At 46.8% G+C, this 19,970-nt stretch overlaps 1 protein-coding gene across 1 annotated transcript; it reads left to right on the top strand.

Annotated features, from left to right (window-relative positions):
• Positions 1–1,927: 1,927 nt before the first annotated feature.
• WNT9A (wingless-type MMTV integration site family, member 9A) lies at positions 1,928–19,614 on the top strand. Its single transcript, XM_010077340.1, has 3 exons — positions 1,928–2,184; positions 6,300–6,562; positions 18,947–19,614. Exons 1-3 carry the CDS (start codon positions 1,971–1,973, stop codon positions 19,418–19,420), a joined length of 951 nt encoding a protein of 316 aa, XP_010075642.1. The 5' UTR covers positions 1,928–1,970; the 3' UTR covers positions 19,421–19,614.
• Positions 19,615–19,970: the final 356 nt, after the last annotated feature.

Genomic DNA, 19,970 nt, shown 5'->3' with positions numbered 1-19,970 from the left:
GGGTAAACTGGGGAGGGGGAGCTGTAGAAAATGCTTTTACACCTCGCTCTTTCTTTGCTAGCTGAGGATATCTCTTGCACCAACTGTGAAATCTCACAGAAATGAACCTTCAGAGAGGTGTTGATGAAAAGGAAAAAACCAATTTTAATTTTTTTTAAATTTACACTGGTTACACTGGTTTTCCATCTTTCCCACAAATTCCTTTGGTTTCATTTTTACTATTGCAGTTTTTTTTCTTGAAATCCTAATAATTTCATTGAAATCCTAATAATTTTGAAGGTAACTGAGAGAACAAAAAAAAAAAAAAAAACCACCCCAACCAAATCCAGCAACTTTTTTCTCACCTCAGTAAATCATCAGTAATGACTGGGTCTGTGTGGGACGAGCTCTGTGGCTCAGGTCAGGATTTTGTGCCTGTTGTGCAAGGAGCTTTGAGAGTTGAAGCATCCTAGCTGCTTGCCCTCTGGGACTGTGCTCCTGGCAGGATCCATCCCAATGATTAAAGAGAAATCCTCATTAAAAAAAGAAACAACAAACCACTGCTCCTGTAGGGCAGGTGGGGTTTTAAAGGGTTTCCAGGATCCATCTGTGTTTAGCAAAGGGGGTGAGCATGTGGTCCCCTCCCACGCCGTGCCCACCACCCCCTTTCCCCCATGGTCCTGTAGTGATGGAGATGTCTGAGCCTGCCACCCATCCCCCCCTGTGCAGGATTGCAATGTTCCAGCATGTTTCCAATTCTGTCTTGAAGCAATTCTTCCCTTTTGGCTGGGGAAACGCATTTTCAGCTCCTTCGGAACCCGACATAGTGATTCCCATTGACTGCGTGGACTGGCACCTGGCTGGAAAAGAGCAAGAGCCAGGAGAGTGGGGTGCGGGCAGCCTGGCCAGCAAACCGCTCATGAACCCAGCAGATGTTCCTGCAGCCTTTCCACTCCCTGGGGCCGGTGCCAGCATGGTCCTTTTCCAGCAGCTCGTCACTTGACACGGGGAACAGTCCGCTGGCTTCTTTTGTTGCACATTATATGAGGCAAGGACCTTGTGCTTGGAGAAGGCAGGGGAGGGGAGAAGGCAAGGGGACCTGTATTTCTTCAAGTCGTGCTTTTTTTAAGGTTTTGAGCTCATTTTCCCTTGTGAAAGCTTTTGGCAGTGTCACCTGTAAAAGTGTATCTTGCTCTCAGGCTGTGGCTCACTAGGTTTTATTTCTGCTGAGAGCGGAGTGTCTGTATGTTCTTTCTCGGTGTGTCTCCTGGGGTCTGGAGGGACGAATCAACCTTTCCCCCTTCCCAAGCCGATTCTGCTTGATGTGCCAAAATGTTTTTTCTGCTCGTGCACAGGAGAGTGGCTGTAGTGCTCTTGTCTTTTTGCTAGTTTGCCAAGTTCATGCTGTTAGAATCATAGAATCACAGAATGGTTTGGGTTGGAAGGGACCTTAAAGACCATCGAGTTGCACCCCCCTGCCATGGGCAGGGACACCTCCCACTAGCCCAGGTTGCCCAAAGCCTCATCCAGCCTGGCCTTGAACCCCTCCAGGGATGGGGCATCCACAGCTTCTCTGGGCACCCTGGGCCACTGCCTCACCCCCCGCACAGGAAAACATTTATCCCTAATATCTCGTCTAAATCAACCCTTTTTCAGCTTAAAGCTGTTACCCCTTGTCCTTTCACTACACCCCCTGATCAAGAGTCCTTCCCCATCTTTCCTGTAAGCCCCCTATAAGTACCTTCAAATTATTTCTTCCCTATTTCAGTTTTTGACCCACTGTCCCACGGTTGAGTTTGCCAGCGTCTTGAATCTGAACAAGCCCTGGGAGAGCTGTTAGAAGATATAAACCCAAATAGTGCTTCTTACCCTTCTCCCCTTGCTCCCACCTTGCTCAGACACCAGATTTCTGTCCTCACCATTGTACCCCTCTCTTCCTCCACAGGCTGACGGGGAACGAACCCCTGACCATCCTCCCTCTGACCTCAGAAATGGAGGAAGCTGCCGTCAAAGCCCATTACAAAGTCTGTGACCGCCTGAAGCTGGAGAAGAAGCAACGCAGGATGTGCCGGCGGGACCCCGGCGTGGCCGAGACCCTGATGGAGGCCATCAGCATGAGCGCACTGGAGTGCCAGTACCAGTTTCGCTTTGAGCGCTGGAATTGTACCCTCGAGGGTCGCTACCGGGCCAGCTTGCTAAAGAGAGGTGAGCAGGGTGGGGGGCTCGGTCAGGGGTGCTGGCATCTCCTGCACCCATCAGCTTCCCTGGTGTTTTGCAGAAGGGTCATCCTAGAGCATCCTTTGCCCGGCGATGGGTCATCATCTCCCCAGAGGTCCAAAAAGAGCTTGTAGAAGGGAAATACCAAGCCAGGCTCAGCTCATCCATGAAAACGCACAGCAGGCAAAGAATGTGCTAGATGGTGGTAATTTATGTGCTTGTGCTAATGAAGCAAGCCCTGTCTGCTTCTCATTGCTGGCTGTGGTACCTCTCCTTGGAGGCTGGAGATGTTCGTGCATGTGCCTGGAACCAGTAGGTACAGTTGCTCCTCTATTCTGGAAGTTGAGCTGTTGCTGGATGGGAAGGTGTTGAAGTTCCCAAAGCTGTCATCTCTTATTTTTATTATTTTTTCCCCCCTATTTATTATGTCAATCTTTCAGGAAAGAAGTTGAGAAAATGCCTTGTTAAGGGCAATAAGGCAAAACGGACTGTTCTGTGCTGTCCTGTTAGTGGGGGCAAGGGGACCTCTATCGTAGTACAGGGCAAAACATGCAAATGTTTGTGTGTCCTGTTACTGCTCTACCCAGATAAAAGCTCCATGGGTGTGAGCTGTGGGTACTGGAGGAGCAGGTGGTATTTTTATCTCTGTCTTTTGTGCTACCTTGTATAGTCCAGTTTCCTGCACCCTTCTGGTGAAATCACAGGATGGTTTGGGTTGGAAGGGACCTTAGGGATCACCGAGTTCCAAGCCCGCTGCTATGGGCAGGGATACCTTCCACTAGACAAAAAATAAAGTTCTTATTTCTGGAGTGCAGCTAAGAGTGCAGCAGGACCAGTTTGCAGATAGCTTGCATGGGTCTCGAGGGCTTTAGTGACTTCCAGAAAGTCCCACGCTCAGCGATGGAGCTGAACCCTAGAAACCCAGGGTCCGATGCACTCAGATATGAGCAGAGGTTTGCAGGCGGCCCTTCCTTACTAATTAGCGAGGAGGAGTAATTCAGAAGCACTTGGGCTTCACTACTGCACTGTCACCGGCTTCAGTGGAAGCAAGAAAGTCCTTATGAAACCCAAGAGGTCTCGCCAGAGCTGCAAGATGTTTAAAAATATCCCTGCATGCCAGAGGAGTCCCTGGGTTAGTGGTGCCTTGGGAAAGCCAAGCACTTTCCCATGCTGACACCTGGAGGCCACAGCTTGTTCCTTCAGATGTCCCTACACCCTGGCAAGGGTTATTTCAAAGCAGCCTCAAGTTCAGCAGCCTTAAAAAACCAGCAGAACCCCCTCCCCAGCCCCACCGCCTTGTCAAGATCTCGCATAATAAATGGTAGCTCTGAGGGTTGCGAGGCTCTGCTGCTGTCTCATTCTTCCATGTTTTATGCCCGTGCAACATCTCTGCCCTCCACCGATGCTGTAAATCCTTCAGATGTTGTTCCTGCGGCGTAACACACTGCCCTGTAAATCTTTCCTCCTCCTCCTCTTCGGGAGCTGCTGGTTCCTGGTTCAGCATTGCAGCAAGTGGTACCCCAGGGCAAAGGGGCACATGTATCACCCGCGAAGACACCGGTATTCAAATATATCAGTGTGGGCCTGCTTCCTCTCTTCCAGAACCATTGCAGCTTTTTAAGTAGAATTAAAAAAAAAAAAGAAACCTCAAAAAAAAAAAAAAACCCCAAAAAAACCAAAAACCAAACCAAAACAAAACCCCCCATATTTTCTTTAAGAAAAGTTTTTCCTTCCATTTTTACACTTGGTCACCAGAAGAGCCTTGCTGCTGGTTTGCAACTTGGGCTAATGCAACCCGTTTCTTAAAATAACAGGGGATTGTTTAAGGGACTTGTTATCCTCTTTGGATACTTGTGAACAATTTTGGAAATGGCTGAAACTGGATAGCCGTGGATGGCAGGCTGTCGATGCACCGGGGGTTAGAATGCCTGCGCTGATTTAAAGCTCATTATCTTGTTACAAAATATCTTGGTGCAATCAAATAGTGGCATGGCAGAGATGGCTTTAAATCTGGCCAGAGCCAAATGTCACATGGACTTGCTTGGAAGCCGCCTGAGCTGCCTGTGGGCGAGATGATACCCCTGCTGATGGGCACTGGGAATTTGTGTGAGGCTTTTAGTGATGGAGAACGGGAGGAGTAGTAGAGCTGAAGCAGATGGGGAGATTGATGGAGGGGGGAGGACTTGGCGAACGCACCGTTCCTCCTGGCTTTCTCTCAAACCTGGTATGTGCTCTGGTTGCACGGCGCTGACTTTCTGCTGAGATTTCACAACCGCTCCGAATTCAGTGCTTCAAACCAGGACACCTTCGTGCAGGTTGTAGATCATAGAATGGTCTGGGTTGAAAAGGACCTTAAAGATCATCTAGTTTCACCCCCCCTGCTGTGGGCAGGGTTGCCAACCACTAGAGCAGGCTGCCCAGAGCCCCATCCAGCCTGGTCTTGAATGCCTCCAGGGATGGGGCATCCACATCTGGGCTTGTCTATTAAACTGGACCACATCTAGGCTGTTGGCTGCTAATTGTAGTATCTCAGGCTCTCAGAGGAGAGTTCACATGCCCTATTCCGTCATGGACTTTCTGTGAGCACACTGGTAGCTCTCCATTCCGTAGCAGAAGTAGTGACGATGGCAAGAGGCCAGTTCTACAACCTGGGAGCGCAGAGGCTTGAGAGCATCTGTCTTTAGCAGTGGCATCCCTCTGATATGTGCGTGGGTAGTCTGACCTAGGGTGTAACCTAGAAAAAGGTGAACTAGCCTCAGAAAGACATTAGAAGGCATTTTCTACCCAGAAGAGTTTGGGAGTCTGCATAACCCATGAGTTTTTGTTGTGTGAATTAAGTAGAGAATTCTCCCACTGCTCCCAATGAGAGAGTTTAGAATGCTGAAGATGTTTCTGGGGTGCCAGAGGACACAGTCTAACTTCAGGGAGAAAACAAAGAGTTGAAAAATCCAAAACCCAAAAAAACCCAAAAAACCCTCAAAGCTCTTCTTTTCCAGGTTAAGCAGAACGGCTGGGGAATTCCTTCTGCCATTTGGTTTGAATCAGCCCCCTTGGGAGGACTGAACCTCAGTCTCCTGGACTGGATATCTGTCTGTCTTCTGCTGAATTCCAGCATCGTGCACCCGGGAGTGCTTTGGAAAGGCAGGCCCTGGGGATGGGCCAGGGTAGCACCCCATGAGCTTGCTTGGACTACCCTGAACCTCCCAAGGAACAGTTCCAAAAATGACCTGGCAGTGTCTCTGCATGTCCTTGGTTGACACACCAGCTCACAGATATATCGACTGCTGTCAACCATCCACTTGTGTTATTTTTGAGTGGGGGATTTCTTGAGTCAGATCCAAAGCTGTTCTGGAATTGCATCTCAAATATGCAGTCGTTTACGGCTTCCATAGCCGGAGAATGAGGAGCTATAAATACTGTCATGTTTGCTTCTTATTTCTGGCTTTTATCATTTGGATCGAAATCATGGGTCTCTCTGGGCCTCAGTTTACCTACTGGGGGGAGCAGATGCTGTTGCATTGCTGCAGGTGAGCATGGAGGTGTAAAAGAGGGTTGTGCATGAAGGGTTTGAGTTGTAATGCTTTTTGATGCATTTGAGTGAGGTGACAGGCTGGCTACTGTGTGCTTCCCAGCCCTCAGATACCTTTTGTTGACAATGTTGTTGGACTGGAGTAGGACCCAGTGATATTTTTTTCAGGGGGAGTGGGAAGAACCAGGAGCCCTCATAGTTTCTACCCCAACCATCAGACTGGAAGTCCGTGCTGTGTTCCTGCTATTTGGTGTCCCCTTGGTAGCGGTATTGCTGTACCACAATGATGGTACCTCCATGGCCTGCCCAGATCTTGCTCACCTATTTCTGTTTCCAGGCCACAGAGCTGGCCAAATTTCTTTTCTTTCTTGAATCCTGGCTCTTGCCACCTCTGTCCATCATTCATTGCCCTCCACTGTCCTTTCCACCATCAGTGATGCACATGGAGCTCAGTGTGCTTTGACATTGCTCAAACTCTTCTCACAATGGGTTTTGCCTCAATTTCCTAAATTTTTTTTTGTTTTTAACCCTTTCTCCAGCTGCAATTAAAGCCGCCTCGTCCTTTCTCCTGCAGGTTTTAAGGAGACAGCCTTCTTGTACGCCATCTCCTCCGCGGGGCTGACACACGCCATGGCCAAGGCATGCAGCGCGGGGCGGATGGAGCGTTGCACCTGCGACGAGGCCCCTGACCTGGAGAACCGTGAAGCTTGGCAATGGGGTGGCTGTGGTGACAACCTGAAATATAGCAACAAGTTTGTCAAGGAGTTCTTGGGCAAGAAGCCCAACAAGGACCTGCGAGCCAGGGTGGACTTTCACAATAACCTTGTGGGCATGAAGGTGAGTTGTAGACTGCGTGTGGTGGGGTTTCATGCCATTTGGGGGGGGGCAATAAGCTGCTGCACTTGGGTGTGGAAACAGGAGTGTTGGATGCAAAACGTGTGGACTGATCCTTCTGCTGGAGGGCTTGAGTCTTGGGCATAGGACTATGCCCTGGTTTTGTCACTGTGCTCCAAGAGTTGTGCAAAACTGATGGAGGGAGACCAGAAGGGAAGAAATAGAACTTAGAAAACAAGAGGTGGGGGAAAAGATTGCTGGATTTCCACGGGGAGAAGAGGGTCTTACAGTGCAAAGGGATGGAAAGGTGTCTTCCTCCTTGTCTGACCTCAGGTAAGCCTGGGGAAGGGATTTATGCTGCCACAACATAGGCTGAGGGATGCTTTTCTTGCAGCAGTTCAGTAGAGCCTGGAGGGTGTAGCATCTCCATAACCAGGTTTCTTTAAAACTGGCTGGACTAACACCTGGCAGGAAACCAGGGTGGAGATATCAGCTCTGACTGACCTCAGTCCTGAAGGTCCCTTCAGCCTTCTTTTCTGGCAGCCTTCCACTCTGCCCAGGGCTGTTGGGTTTGCAGCTGATGATGCTTGGATGTGTAGTCCCTCCTTTTTTTTTTTTTTTTTTTTTTTCATTTCCCATCCTTACCCTCTTAGCTGGAAGGCTTTCTGCGCTTTACCCCATGTCCCTCCCGTGACGTTTTACCCTCTTGCCTGGAGACCTCCTGTCAGGACTGATGTAAAGGACAAACTGTCTGCAATTGCTGGGTCATCCCAGCAAGAGAGGGGAAAGGAAGGGGCTTTCCACCTTCTCTCCTAATCTACTTGGCTGTACCTAGCCTAGAGTTGCTCAAACACGAAAATCCCTCAGATTGGCCAGCACAGGTGCCTAGGATCAGTGTTTCGTTGCGGCAACCTAGAAGTGGGACATACTGTAAGGTTATAAATAGCTTTTGAGACTTGTTATTGTCCATGTGATTGGATGGAGCGTTGGGGCTGGGATGGGGGGGATCCAGGTCTCCAGTTTCCAAGGCAAATGCAGCCCAGCCAGTTGTGCATTCTAGGAATCGCCATCCCAGCTCAGTTGTTCCTGTGCGTATGCATAAAATGTCATTCCTCACAACAGAGTTGGGGCATTGGAGAATGCCACCAGTGAGTGCTGGCCAGCAAAGTCTCCCCCTCTCCCCACCACCAGATGCTCCTAGACAGCGCTGAGATCAGGATTAGAAATATCCTGGATTTAGCTGGTGTCTGGCTTTGGCTGACAGCTTTTCTGCCTCTGGATTAAAAGGCTCAGTGCCTCTGAACTCCTATTGTAGCTCCTTGGCGTGTGAAACAGGCTTTGCAGGGTGACAAAATTTGTTTTAATCCTTGTGGTCGGTTGTTCCTGAGGGCATGTCCCAACTCTCTGGAGTTGTCTGGGTAGCAGATGGGACTAAAAATGGAGAAGGTGGTCTGTGGAGGCTGTGATTTCATGCTGGAGACTGCTGTGAGATATCCCTTCTCTCCTCCCTTTCCAGAGTCAAATAAAACAGTCTCATCAAAACTTACAAGACTATGGCTTTAGGTACCATTGATATGTTCTTGTAACTCCATTAATATCTTCCCTCCAGCAGTGATGGGGCTAAAAAAACTTGCCCAAGGGACTTGACTGGACTCCCAGTGCTGTCCACCCCAGTAGCTGTGGTCAGGATGCCCATATCACTGAGACTCAGTCTTGGATTTAGGTTAGGTGTCCTTATTTGTCATCTCTGCTCTACAATATGTGACCTTGAGCTAAGAGAACTCCAAGGATGAGCTGGAGGATGTGAATCTCCCCTTTCTGCATCCCATTTCTTCTCCTGATCCCACTGTGAGCTAGTTCCCGGGGAAGGGGAGATGTCAAGGACTCTCTTGCATCCTCTGCCTCCATTTTACTTGGCACGGTCAGGTTCTGGTCATTGGCAGTGGTTTCTAAGCCCTAGTGTAATATCTGTAGCTAAACAGCTGAGTAACAGTTGTGACGGTTGTCCAGACACTGAGAGCCCTCATGGCAATCCAAGTCAAAGACCTTTGCTGCAGGGTCAGTGATCCGGTGTTCCTATTTTTGTCTGCCCACGCCATGTCTGTTGAGTTGGTATTGCTGTCTGACAGCTTGCCTTGCCCATTTGCAGCAGTGGTTGAAATTTATTTCTCTGTTTATGCTCCTAGAATAATTGTACTTTAGTCTGGTTGAAAGGCAAGCCAAGCAACCCGCCAGATTCACAACAGCACCACGAAGCCAGAGAGAGAACAAGCAAATTTCATGTTGAGAGGGAAGCTTTTAGGAGGATGGTGGTTCAAGATCAGGAGAACGTACATCTATATAGGCAGGATGTGTGGACCTAAACCATTGGCACAATATGGTGTCGTTAAGAAGATGATCAGAGCTGTTCGAGTCAGAGATGAGGACCCAGGCTGGCTTTGTCATTGCAAGGTCAAAACTTGCCATGCTTGCATAAGATTTCAAAATATTGAAACTGATTTGAAGCCTGAGCACTGACCTTCTTGGTGCAGTTGGTGGATTGCTTCTTTCCTCCCGGACCCACTGCCAGTGCAGCGTTGGTGAAGGATGAGAGTCACTCAGAAGGCAGTACTAGGTTCCCTCACTGAATTTATTGATATTTTTCTGGATGAAGGCTTTGGGTTATGAAGTATGAAACTGAGCATGTTTCCTCTACTCATCTTTCTCTAGAGAAGCTGCCCATCAGCTAACTACTGCCTTATAGACTTTCCAACCATTGAGTAGCAAGGGATGCTAACCTAGTGGCTATGACAATCTGAAACCACTTTGAACTCACCTTGTTTGGTTATTTGGGCAGTAACTCATGTATTTGATGTGAATCGACTGCGATATAGAAGTAGTGCAGATATCCTTGATTTTTGCCGTTTTGAAACTGAACAATTTTGAACTGGAGCACTCATTATATAACTAAGATGCTCTTCCGGCCTCTAATGTGTTAAATATCCTTGTGAGTTCCAAAAAAGATGTTTACAGCCATTTCGAGCAGCAGCTGAGATGCAAACCGATTGCCTTTCCCGTGGTTATGCAGCAAAGCCCGTGATGGAGCAGGAGACTGAAGCCAGCTCTCCTGAATTCCTGCTCAGCACCTGCTGTGTTTTTCCTCTAACCAATCTGCAGATTTTATGTCTATTAGTGAAGCCATAAATGCATGAACCTAAACCTTTGCTGCACTACAGATTGCTTTGGACTGGGCCAGGAATGGACAAGGAGGCTTTCTTTTCACATACTTTGCTACAGGAACTTGCTGCAGTGCCCATCCCATGTTGGTGTACTTATAGCATATGTATAGATGTGCACATGTGTGTTCTTTGAGGAGGTAGAAGAAGAATATCTATTAAAGATGGAGGACAAGCCTGGTGGTCTCTCCTTGATTTTTAACAACACAAATGCTTCCCATCTAATTACTCCCAACCACGGCAAAATGCATAAATAGTCCCTTGAGACCCAACAAAGACAGGACCTGTGCTTAATTGACAGATTTGGCAACCAACGCTAGACCCTTCTGGTCAACACGGCGCTTTCTCCATGGTGTCACGCTACCAAACAACCTCCATATTTCTACGAGCGTGACATTATCCTATCCCGCCTAGTTTTAGTGTCTCTTGGTAGACATTCTCATTTAATTATTATTTTACTTCTAGATTTATTTTTTACAACCTTGATGGGCCCGACTGTAATTTTGCCACTGCCAATGAAATAATCACTGAACATGTTGTGCCTGTGATGGCTCACAGAGTTATATGATATGACCTCAATCTCTAATGAAAGGGCGAGCTTGTCTAGCGTGAGGATGAGGTAATTAGACCAGGACTTCTCCAGCCTTCTCTTTTATTGAAAAGTAGGAGCTCTGAATAGGCTACTTATTAAAAAAGCAATTTCCCTTCCTTTGCCAGATCTACTCTTGCTCATTCAGCTATTCTTTCAGAAGGGTCTTGGGTGGAGAGGGTGTGTGTTGGGGGGGGAGTTGTGTGTATGCGTCAAGGGGATGGGGGGCGGTGGCGGTGAGAGAAGTCAAACTGTATTAAAGCTCCGTTGCCAGCCATGAAGCTTCCTGGTTATATTAAATGAAGCACAGGCAGCCTTGCTAAAGCTCTCTTCTTCTCTATATTCTCCCCCTCCTGTTTTTTTTCTCCCCTTGTACACACAAGTGCAGCCCTCTTTTGTAACCCATTAATGAAAAGTCGGAATATTAGAGCACTCAATTAGTTCCACTGGGCTTGAGTAAGTGATGTTTTAATTAAATTTGCCCAGTTTCTCAGCAAAGTATCATTAAACATGACTTTCCAACTCCCTCTCTGGAGCGTTGCTAAGTTTCTTAATCCCAGGAGTGCTGACCTCTTCCAGAGGTATGTCTGGTCAAGCATGTCTTACAGATCCAAGGGGCACTATTAAAGGGGGCTGCTGCTACCCAAGAAAAAAAAAAAATTGTCATGTTCTCATTCCCTTTTCCCTTTATCCTTCCAGAAGGAGGGACACAAGCCTTTGTCTTCAGGACCCTGAAGTCAGGGGTATAACCATATAACCACAGTCTCCTTGAGAGCCAAGACTGTTTAGTGCAAAACTATGGAAATGGAGAACAAGAAAATTCCTCCCCTTGAAAGGTCTCGCTTTAGGCAATGTCCTCCTTTGAAATTGGCTCCCTTCATGAGGCTTCCTTAATTCTTTTTTTTTTTTTTTTTGCACAATATCAACCCATGTGTTTTGGTCTGTGCGGACTATGTGCATATTTTTGAAGGATCCTTGTCATATTTATTGCTGTAGGGTTCAAGTCCAGACCCATCCTGAGACTCATTCCTCCAACCATACGGGATGCTCCGGAGAGGATAGTGGGAGGTGCATGGACTTTTCCTTGCTGTTGACTTGCTTGTTTTGGAAGTCCATGCAAGGAATGGTTTTTCCCCTTAGGCGGTGCTGGCAGGGATCTATCTGAAGGGCTGAGCGTGCCTCCTGCACTGGAGACGGACTCTCCATATCAGGTAGATGTTTGCCCAGCTATCATCTGTCTGAGGAACTTCACGAGCTATCACATAACATGTTATCAGAGCATACCACCCTCTTCATTTCTGGTATCTCCATTTTACAGAGGGGGAAATTGAGACCCAGAAAGATTAAGTGACTTATTAAAGGTCACACAAAGGCATAGCAAAGCAGAGACTTGCACCCTGGTCTCCTGTTGCAGAGACAGTGTTTACAAGCACTGCCCATCCCATCTCGTGGTTCCTACTAGCAAACATGATTCCAGTCTAACTCCAGATTTTGTCAAACAGGCAAACTGAAGGGCTAATCTCTGGTTTTGTGCACCCTCAAAAAGTGTAATAATTGTTCTTTTTGTTGAGACAAATCCAGATGAGTTTACTAATACAGTTGGTACATGGAAAAAAAAATGCAGCACAAAATCTACCATCATACTTTTACGGAGGTACAAATCAAACCTAGCAAATAGAAACCTCTAAGACTAGCTCTTGACTTTGTATGTGCAGGTCAATTTGCAGAGCCACCACTAGTCTTAATTGCTCCAGGTTATGACAGGTAGGAATGCATAAGCATGCTCTCTGGATTTTCCCCTCCTTCTTTCAAGCTGAGATTGGCTAAGGCAAAGTTTTTCTAAGGCCGGGAAATCAACACTCTGGAAAAAATTGCTTGCTGTGTCCCATAAGTAGTTGCAGGGAGTTGTTTATGTGGAGCTTTCTTAGCATGTGAAGCACACTAGGAATACTGAAGTGGGGAAAAAAATACTTTTCAAGTTCTCAATTTAAAGCAGGGTTACGTTATTCTATGTTTAAGTGTTTTAATGCATATTTCGTGAAAATATGAGTGTTTGTATTTTTAAAGAAGGAAGGATAGTGGAAAGGAAAAACTGAAAAAACTGAGAACAGGCTCAAAGAAGGACTTTTTTTTTTGAGATAGAATAAAGGGAAGGGAAGTAGAAAGGGAAAAGAAGATAAAACTTCTAACAATCTGTGAAACTTTTATAATTCTACTGATGGCAATGGCCAGTGTTAAGGGACAAGTCTGGTCTTCCAGTCGTTTGAGCAGTGTGAAGAAATGGGGCCCATGGCTGCCGTCCAAACAAACATTTAATATTTGAGCTGAGAGAATAACTAAGCCTATTTAAATCAAAGGAGGATATGTATACATAGGATGGAAGAGATTTGATTTGTAAAGAAGCATCCCAAAGCCCCTTTCTGAAGTAAGACAAGACGAGGGCAGGCTTTTTCCTGGATGAGCTGCCTCTAAGGAGGTTCATCTGCTCCCTCCTCTCCCCCAAACCATAGCGAATGGTTTGAAGCCTTGGAGCCGCAGACCAGCCATGACGACAGCGGATCTATAACCGAGGAATTCCCACGGCTGCGTGTCCGCTTTGGACTGCCGCTACCCAGACAAGAGTTGTCTGAAAAACCACCGCCAGAGCCCCGTGACCCAGCTGGGAATGAATGGGAATCTGTCCTCGGCGTTTCAGCTTAAAACACTGAGAAATTGTGTGTTGCAGCATGTCTGAGACTGATCGTTACAGGGGCACTTAGTCTGAGCTTCGGAGCAAACCATTGTTGTGAGGAAGGATTACATGTTGCATAGCAATGCTCTGCTGTGATCCCTTTTCCCTGTGGCTCTCGTAAAGCCATTTGGGCAGGCGGTCCAGCGGTGCTATCTAATTTCCTCTTAGCAGCAAACCCCAATAAAGGTGGCTCAGTCTTCCTTCTATCATAATTGTTTCCCTCGTTGTGCCTTTGTCAGGATTTGGTATTCTCACGACAAGATCAATGGGAGTTTGTGTTCCTAAGTCAAACAAACTAATTTGCTCAAAGAGCTTTATTTTCCTCTCAAACTACTCTCCTATTTGAGAGCCCACAAGACCAGGTGGTTGTTCAGAGGAGAGTGGCAGGACATAATTTCCTTGTGCAATGCTATCCCTGACCCCCTGGATGTCTTTGTTCAACTTTATTTTCATGGTGGAAGCTCTCTACAGTACATAACACAATAAGGATTCAATTGCACGCTTGTGTGGTTACTCCTGAGTGATCGTGACTCTGCTGATGTGTGGTAGCTATGATATGTTTTATAATTTGGATTTAAGCTGAAATATTTTTGCTTCACATCTGTGACACGATAGAAGTGTGCACATGGTGACTTAGAATCATAGAATAGTTTGAGCTGGAAGGGACCATGGAGGTCATCTAGTCCAACCCCCCTGCAGTAAGGAGGGACACCTTCCACTAGATCAGGTTGCCCAAAACTCCATCCAACCTGACCTTGAGTGTTTTCAGGGATGGGGCAACCACAACTTCCCTGGGAAACCTGTTCCAGTGTTTCACCACCCGAAGCTTAGCATGGTATAGATGAAATATGATGATTAAATAAGTGGTGAGGCCATGTGTGTTCAAGAGAGTTTCAAGTCTAGGTAGGATGGAGGCGGATCAGGCTCTGAATGGTGTGATGTGCCTTGAAAAGAAAACACAAGCTATCTATGGCTCTTGGAATTATGAGCTTGTGTTAAAGTCTTATTCTGCCTCGTGTGCCCTAGGATTTTTGGTAATAAAATCTATGTTATTCTATCCTGGAAGCCCCTCCAGGCTTGAAAGCATGATCTACACATTGACTCATTTGTCCCAGAGCCCAGCCAGGGAAGGTTTCTCCAAGACTGCTCCAAGCAACCTGCCGACTTGGATAAGTCTTGCTCTGCTTCCTGGAGGAGTGAGGTGGATTTAAGTGTCTCTGACAGGAGCCTGCAACAAGAGGAGAAAAGTCTTTGTGGAAGCTGGGGAGTGAGACGAGAAACAGAAGGGCTTTGCCAAGTTTCATTTTGGCTTGTGGGTGGTTTGGGGCCCGTAGGCAGCAGTTCTCCATCACACATCGCCTTGAGTAGCTGCATCGTGACTGACAGCAGCAGGGGAGGCTGTCTGGGGAAGAAATTTTTGTAGGATTTTCACTAGAGCTGCCTCGTAACATTCTTGAGCCCTTCCCAGCCCTTCAAGGAGAAGGTTTATGGGGCGGTTGGGATGCGCCACACTTGCACCATAGCCGTATGAAAATCCACATGCTGGGTTTCATGAACTGGTGCATTCATGAGAATGGGGACAATGGGAACCTTTTATGCTTTGGTCTACTGGTGCATGACATCTAAGCTATCCTAGCCCCTGCTTAAGAATGAGCTAGAAGTGGGTCAGGAAAAAAAAAAGACTGTGAGTCATTAGGGGCTTTGTCCATCACTGTTAAAGCACAGACAAGGAGTGTAGGATTTATCTACCTAAACAGATCCATTAGCACCCTTTGAAAGACCTTTATGCTCCTGGAGGGGAAGCTGGTGATGAAGTGTGATGTTTTATAGTACCTCAAGTAATGCTAGATGCTGATATTTAAGCAGTTGAGTTCATCCCAGGGGCTGGGATTCTGCTCACAGCTTAAGATATCTAAACAGAGGTGCCTATGTATGAGCTGGGTCCCTAGGCTCCTGTTAGTGAGTGGAGATGTGGTCACCATGGTTGGTGGAGCCTGGAGAGCTGTTCAGCCAAGCATGTGCAGGTGTCTGCTCCCATGCAGGATCCTCCGCCTGCTTTGGCTCCACTGAGTCAGATGGGAGTTTTGGGTGTTTCTCAAGTGTAGGCATGTAAACTCAAATGTCTGCCTCGGTGAGGTCAACCCTGGCTGGAAGGTGTGATTCAGATGCCTAAATCTACATGCCTATTCCTGACTGAAGGTCTGCTGCTATCTGCTAGCTACCAATCCATCAGGATCTGGATTGCCAACATGTCTTGTGCCATATCTACCAGCCCCGTGGGGATGCCTTGGATGTACTACACCTGCAATGCCAGCTCTCCTGCTGAGCTCTGGAGAGGTGGCTCCTGACATGAACAACCTCATGTCCAGGTTTCCTTCTTGCATTTCATGACCATGCCTTGTTCAATCAGCTCTAAGTGTAGCCAAACCTGTGCACAGGAGCGTGTCTACTAGCTGAGCCAATCCTTTTCTGGTTTGTTTGTTTGTTTGTTTGTTTTCTTTTTTTTTTTTTTTTGCTTTCTCATCTCCTGTACAATGATGGTCATCTCCTTTTTTGGGTGGAGCAGATGTGAATGGGTTTGGGGGGAGGTGGAAGGGTTGAGAAAAGCCTGAACTGATGAATGACCTTAGTGTGTAGCCCTCCTACAAGTATCTCAGCAATTTTGCCCAGTTTGCTGATGGTCTGGGCGTGAAATCGGGTAGAGGAGCTTTGTTTCACACGAACTCAGCTCTCGCTTCTGCACGACCAGTGAAATGTGACTTTACATGAGGGACAGTAGGGGTGAGGGTTGGGTTGTTGGTTTTTTTTATTTCTCGGTGTTGAAATGTGTTCTGTTCGCTCTTGTCTAACATTGCGGGATTTCTTGCAGAGTTGGCTAGACACTTTGGCACGCAAAAGCGTGACAACCCCTGCCCAAGCCGGCCCAGCTGAGCACTATAAGCAGTAACACATCCCTCTCTCTGTAACCCGTCACTTGTTTGAATGCTACTGTGTATTATTGGATTGCATTTGAAAAGGTCTTGGCTGGCGCAGGAATGAAGTGTGACCATTGGCCGGGCTTTGCTGAAGGCCGTATTATGCATCGTGTCTTTCTAAAAATGTCTCTGTAATATCGGGATTGGGCCAGACCCCAATTCTGAGTCCATGACCTATTGCACATTTGCACATGGTGCTCAGCAGGACTCATGCAGCCAAATAATTCAGAACCGGATGGTCAGGAAATGGACTGGAGCCAGTCCTCTGCTGTCATGAGGCCATAATGTTGGCAGATGCCATAATGGGCAGAGGGGGGAGATTTTTTTTTTTATTTTTTCAGATACCATAGATGCCCAGAGGAGGGATATTTTCAGTAGTACCTTGACAGGAGACAGCTCTATAAAACAAATTCTGTTCTAAGTTGCTATTTTAAGGAGTGGTTATACCTTATGTATTTCAAGTCAAAATGTAGCCTATTTTTGGGGAACGGGGGGGAAGGGAGAACTAGAACTATAAATATCTATTTATAATCTGTGGACAAAATGCAGGTTATCTGTGACTGTCCATATAATGTGTCTGTTCTCATGTTGCCTGTGGAGGAGTCCGAAGCATAAACCTGTCTCTGGAAAAGGTGGGGGAGAACGTTCAGATGCCGTTTATATGGGGATGGATGTGCTTTTATGCCATGAAGCATCTTGATTGCAGTCTGATCTGAAAAGGATGAGATCCTATGTTTAGCATCAGTCAGTTTGTGGGCACGGGGTCCTTTACAGCCCCTGGGGGGGTTGTTACTGCCTTTGTTTTCCTCCAAGATGAATAACCATTGACTCTTTGCTTTCTTCTCTTCCCTTCCTGATGCCACTTCTCCTTCCCACACAGTGTTTTCTGTTGAAAATGACCTTCTCTTTTCATTCCCTCCATCTTGTATGTGAAGACTGTGGTTCCACTGGCTCTGCTCTTCCATCTGTATGTACCCTTTGTGGTGGTCTGAAGAGAGCTATTTCCATGCAAGCTGTACCCAAGAAAGATCTGGATGTCTTTCTCTATGGAGACTGACTTTCTTTTGCTTTGGGAATAAATCAAACGTAGGCATTTACTTTCTGTTATCATGAACCAGTTACTTCCTTTCTTTATGGATCTGTGAGATGCGTCTTATTTCTTGTCACAACACCCACTGTGTTTGAATTTTAAAATAAAAGTATTTGAGTAATTGAGAAAGGACTTGAAACAGAATCCACTTCAGTTTCCAAGGGTTTAAATGTCTTCTCTTTCTTTTCCACCTTGAGTTTGAAGACCTTGGTCATAAATACTCTGCCAATACCTTACAGAAATTATGCTAGCCTGGGACTTGAACCTTGCAGCCTGTTCCTCCCTGGATGGTGACTTGTGTAGACAACGTTTGGGTGTTGATCCATCCTGTCTCTGGTTGAAAACTGAAGACCCTAGTCCTCCCTGCAGCCACCAGCTTTGTCACAGTCACCAGGGGTCACTGCCTGATGGGCTGAGCACTGAGCCCACAGGGATGGACTCTTCTTACTGTAGCGTCAACCCCAATTTCATGTTTTGTCTCCTTGAACTCATCTGTGTGAGAATCCAGATTCCCCTTCCAAGCTGCCAACAGCTGGTGGCACAGGCAGAGTGAGTCCTGGGGGCTGCGTTAAAGCACCTGGAATTACTGAGCCCTTCATCCAGGGGTCTGTTTTCCATTTCTTCACATCTTAGTTTTTTCAGAGAAAGGGAGGGCACAGAGGAGACCAAGGCAGCCTTGGGCTTCACCCTGCATGTAAATGTGCTTCATTAAACCAGCTTTTGGACAGCAAGCAATGGCACTTTTTGTTTAAGAGCATGTGAAGACTTCTTCGTTGCCAGCAGAAAAAAATTGTGAGGTCCTTTTGAACATGCTACCACACTCTGGAACAGGAACCTGAACATGGGTTGGAGAGGCAGAAGCTACCTGGATGTTTTTGGAGCTGCTGGTTTTGGTGATGGTGATTCAGGCTGTTGTTCTGGAGGGCTTATATATATGTTTCAGCTACATTAAAGTTTTTCCTCGCTCATGAAGGGAATTGGGTGGGATGCTATGCCTAGTCACTGCTGGTGGAAACAGCACAGCTTAACCATGTTTCCACTGAGCCTGTGCTGGTAATTGGGAGTTGCGTGAGTTTAAGCTGATACCCTGGGCACTGTGGTATGGAGAAGGTTCCTCCTGTCCATGGTCATGTTGTGGAGTCACCCCACCTGTGTGTTTGTATGTTACAGCAGTGCTCTCCCTCTTCTCTCCACTAAACCAACTCCTTCCACCTTTGTTACATGTTATTTCCTTGTTCTTATTAAAACAGATAAATAGGTGTTAAAATATGTATTAATCTTTTATCTGCATTACAGCTGTGGAACTTTGTCTATGTAGATGGGTTCAAGGACTGGACAGCCTTTGTACACTTTACTAGTATCATTAACTAGCCAATAAAACAATATTCTGGCAGGTAAATGACACATGAATGGAAACTGGCACCATTCTAAAAAGAATGGGGCAACAAACAGGTTGCCCAGAGAAACTATGGATGCCCCGTCCCTGGAGGGGTTCAAGGCCAGGCTGTATGAGGCTTTGAGCAACCTGGGCTAGTGGGAGGTGTCCCTGCCCATGGCAGGGCGTTGGAACTCAATGGTCTTTGGTTTGGGTTGGAAGGGATCTCATTCTATGATTCTATAAATATTTCCTTTAGTGTGTGTTTTATGTCCTCTTCCCCTGGACAGTTTTTTGCGTTGTTATCAACTTTGTGTTCCAGGAGTTTCTTCTAGCAAAGGTTTTTTTTCATTTGTGCCTTGATTTCTTCCCCTGTAACTGATTTTTCTTTTGGGATCGTGTGTGTCTGCAGGTCATCAAAGCTGGAGTGGAGACAACCTGTAAATGCCACGGCGTATCTGGGTCCTGTACTGTCCGAACGTGCTGGAGGCAGCTCTCTCCATTCCATGAAATAGGCAAGCAGCTGAAGCAAAAGTACGAGACATCCCTCAAAGTGGGCAGCACTACCAATGAGGCCACGGGGGAAGGAGACATCTCCCCACCCAAGAAGTCCATCCCTGGTCACAGTGATCAAATCCCAAGGACTACGGATCTTGTCTACATTGACGATTCCCCAAGCTTCTGTATGATGAGTAGATACTCGCCTGGGACTTCGGGAAGGAAATGTTACAAAGACAAGAACTGTGACAGCATCTGCTGCGGGCGAGGGCACAATACGCAGAGCCGGGTGGTCACCCGTCCGTGCCAGTGCCAAGTCCGTTGGTGCTGCTATGTGGAATGCAAGCAATGCACCCAGAGAGAAGAGGTTTACACCTGCAAGGACTGACGTGTCTTCTGCTTGATGGCAACCCTTGGTGACGGGCAATGGCGATCTAGGAGAACTGCATATGGAGACAAACAGGGTTTGACTGACCTTCTGGGATCTGAAAGCTATGTTGAGACATAAGCACTTTGTAGGGTACAGGTGACCCAGCTGTGTTGCTGTTTTGTTTTTTTTTTTTGTTTTGTTTTGTTTTCCTGTAGACTGAATTTTAATGAGGTCCATCCATGTGGAAATAAGTGCCTGTCACACTGGGGTTAGACACCAGTTGACCTTCACCTTAGTCGTCTACGCAGTTTGACGGATCATTTATCCTTGGAACATCTTGATCATTGCACCAATCCTCCATGAACTCCTGGGCTAATATATTCTCTTGGGCAAAAATAACCTATAATATATTCCTGAAGCTTACCCAACTGCTTAGAGAGCTAAGCAGGAACAAAAGAAAGGTCTTTCTGCTTTGAATGCGATGGTACGGGAAGCGGTCAAATTTTTTCCCCTTCTAAAACTGGAGAGAAGTGTGTAGGGTAAGCAGGAACAGCCCTGACGGTTCCTC

This window comes from Pterocles gutturalis, unplaced genomic scaffold, assembly GCF_000699245.1.
Source record: "Pterocles gutturalis isolate BGI_N339 unplaced genomic scaffold, ASM69924v1 scaffold31488, whole genome shotgun sequence".
Classification (NCBI taxonomy): Eukaryota; Metazoa; Chordata; class Aves; order Pterocliformes; family Pteroclidae; genus Pterocles; species Pterocles gutturalis.
Note: the sequence above shows the minus strand (reverse complement) of the source record. Positions and strands in the feature narration are given on the sequence as shown.

Bases quoted from the DNA above. Each gene is read 5' to 3' on its own strand.
- WNT9A (XM_010077340.1), top strand. From the start codon at position 1,971: ATGGAGGAAGCTGCCGTCAAAGCCCATTACAAAGTCTGTGACCGCCTG. The intron at 2,185-6,299 runs GTGAGCAGGGTG...TTTCTCCTGCAG, and splicing joins GGCCAGCTTGCTAAAGAGAG to GTTTTAAGGAGACAGCCTTC. The intron at 6,563-18,946 runs GTGAGTTGTAGA...GTGTGTCTGCAG, and splicing joins ATAACCTTGTGGGCATGAAG to GTCATCAAAGCTGGAGTGGA.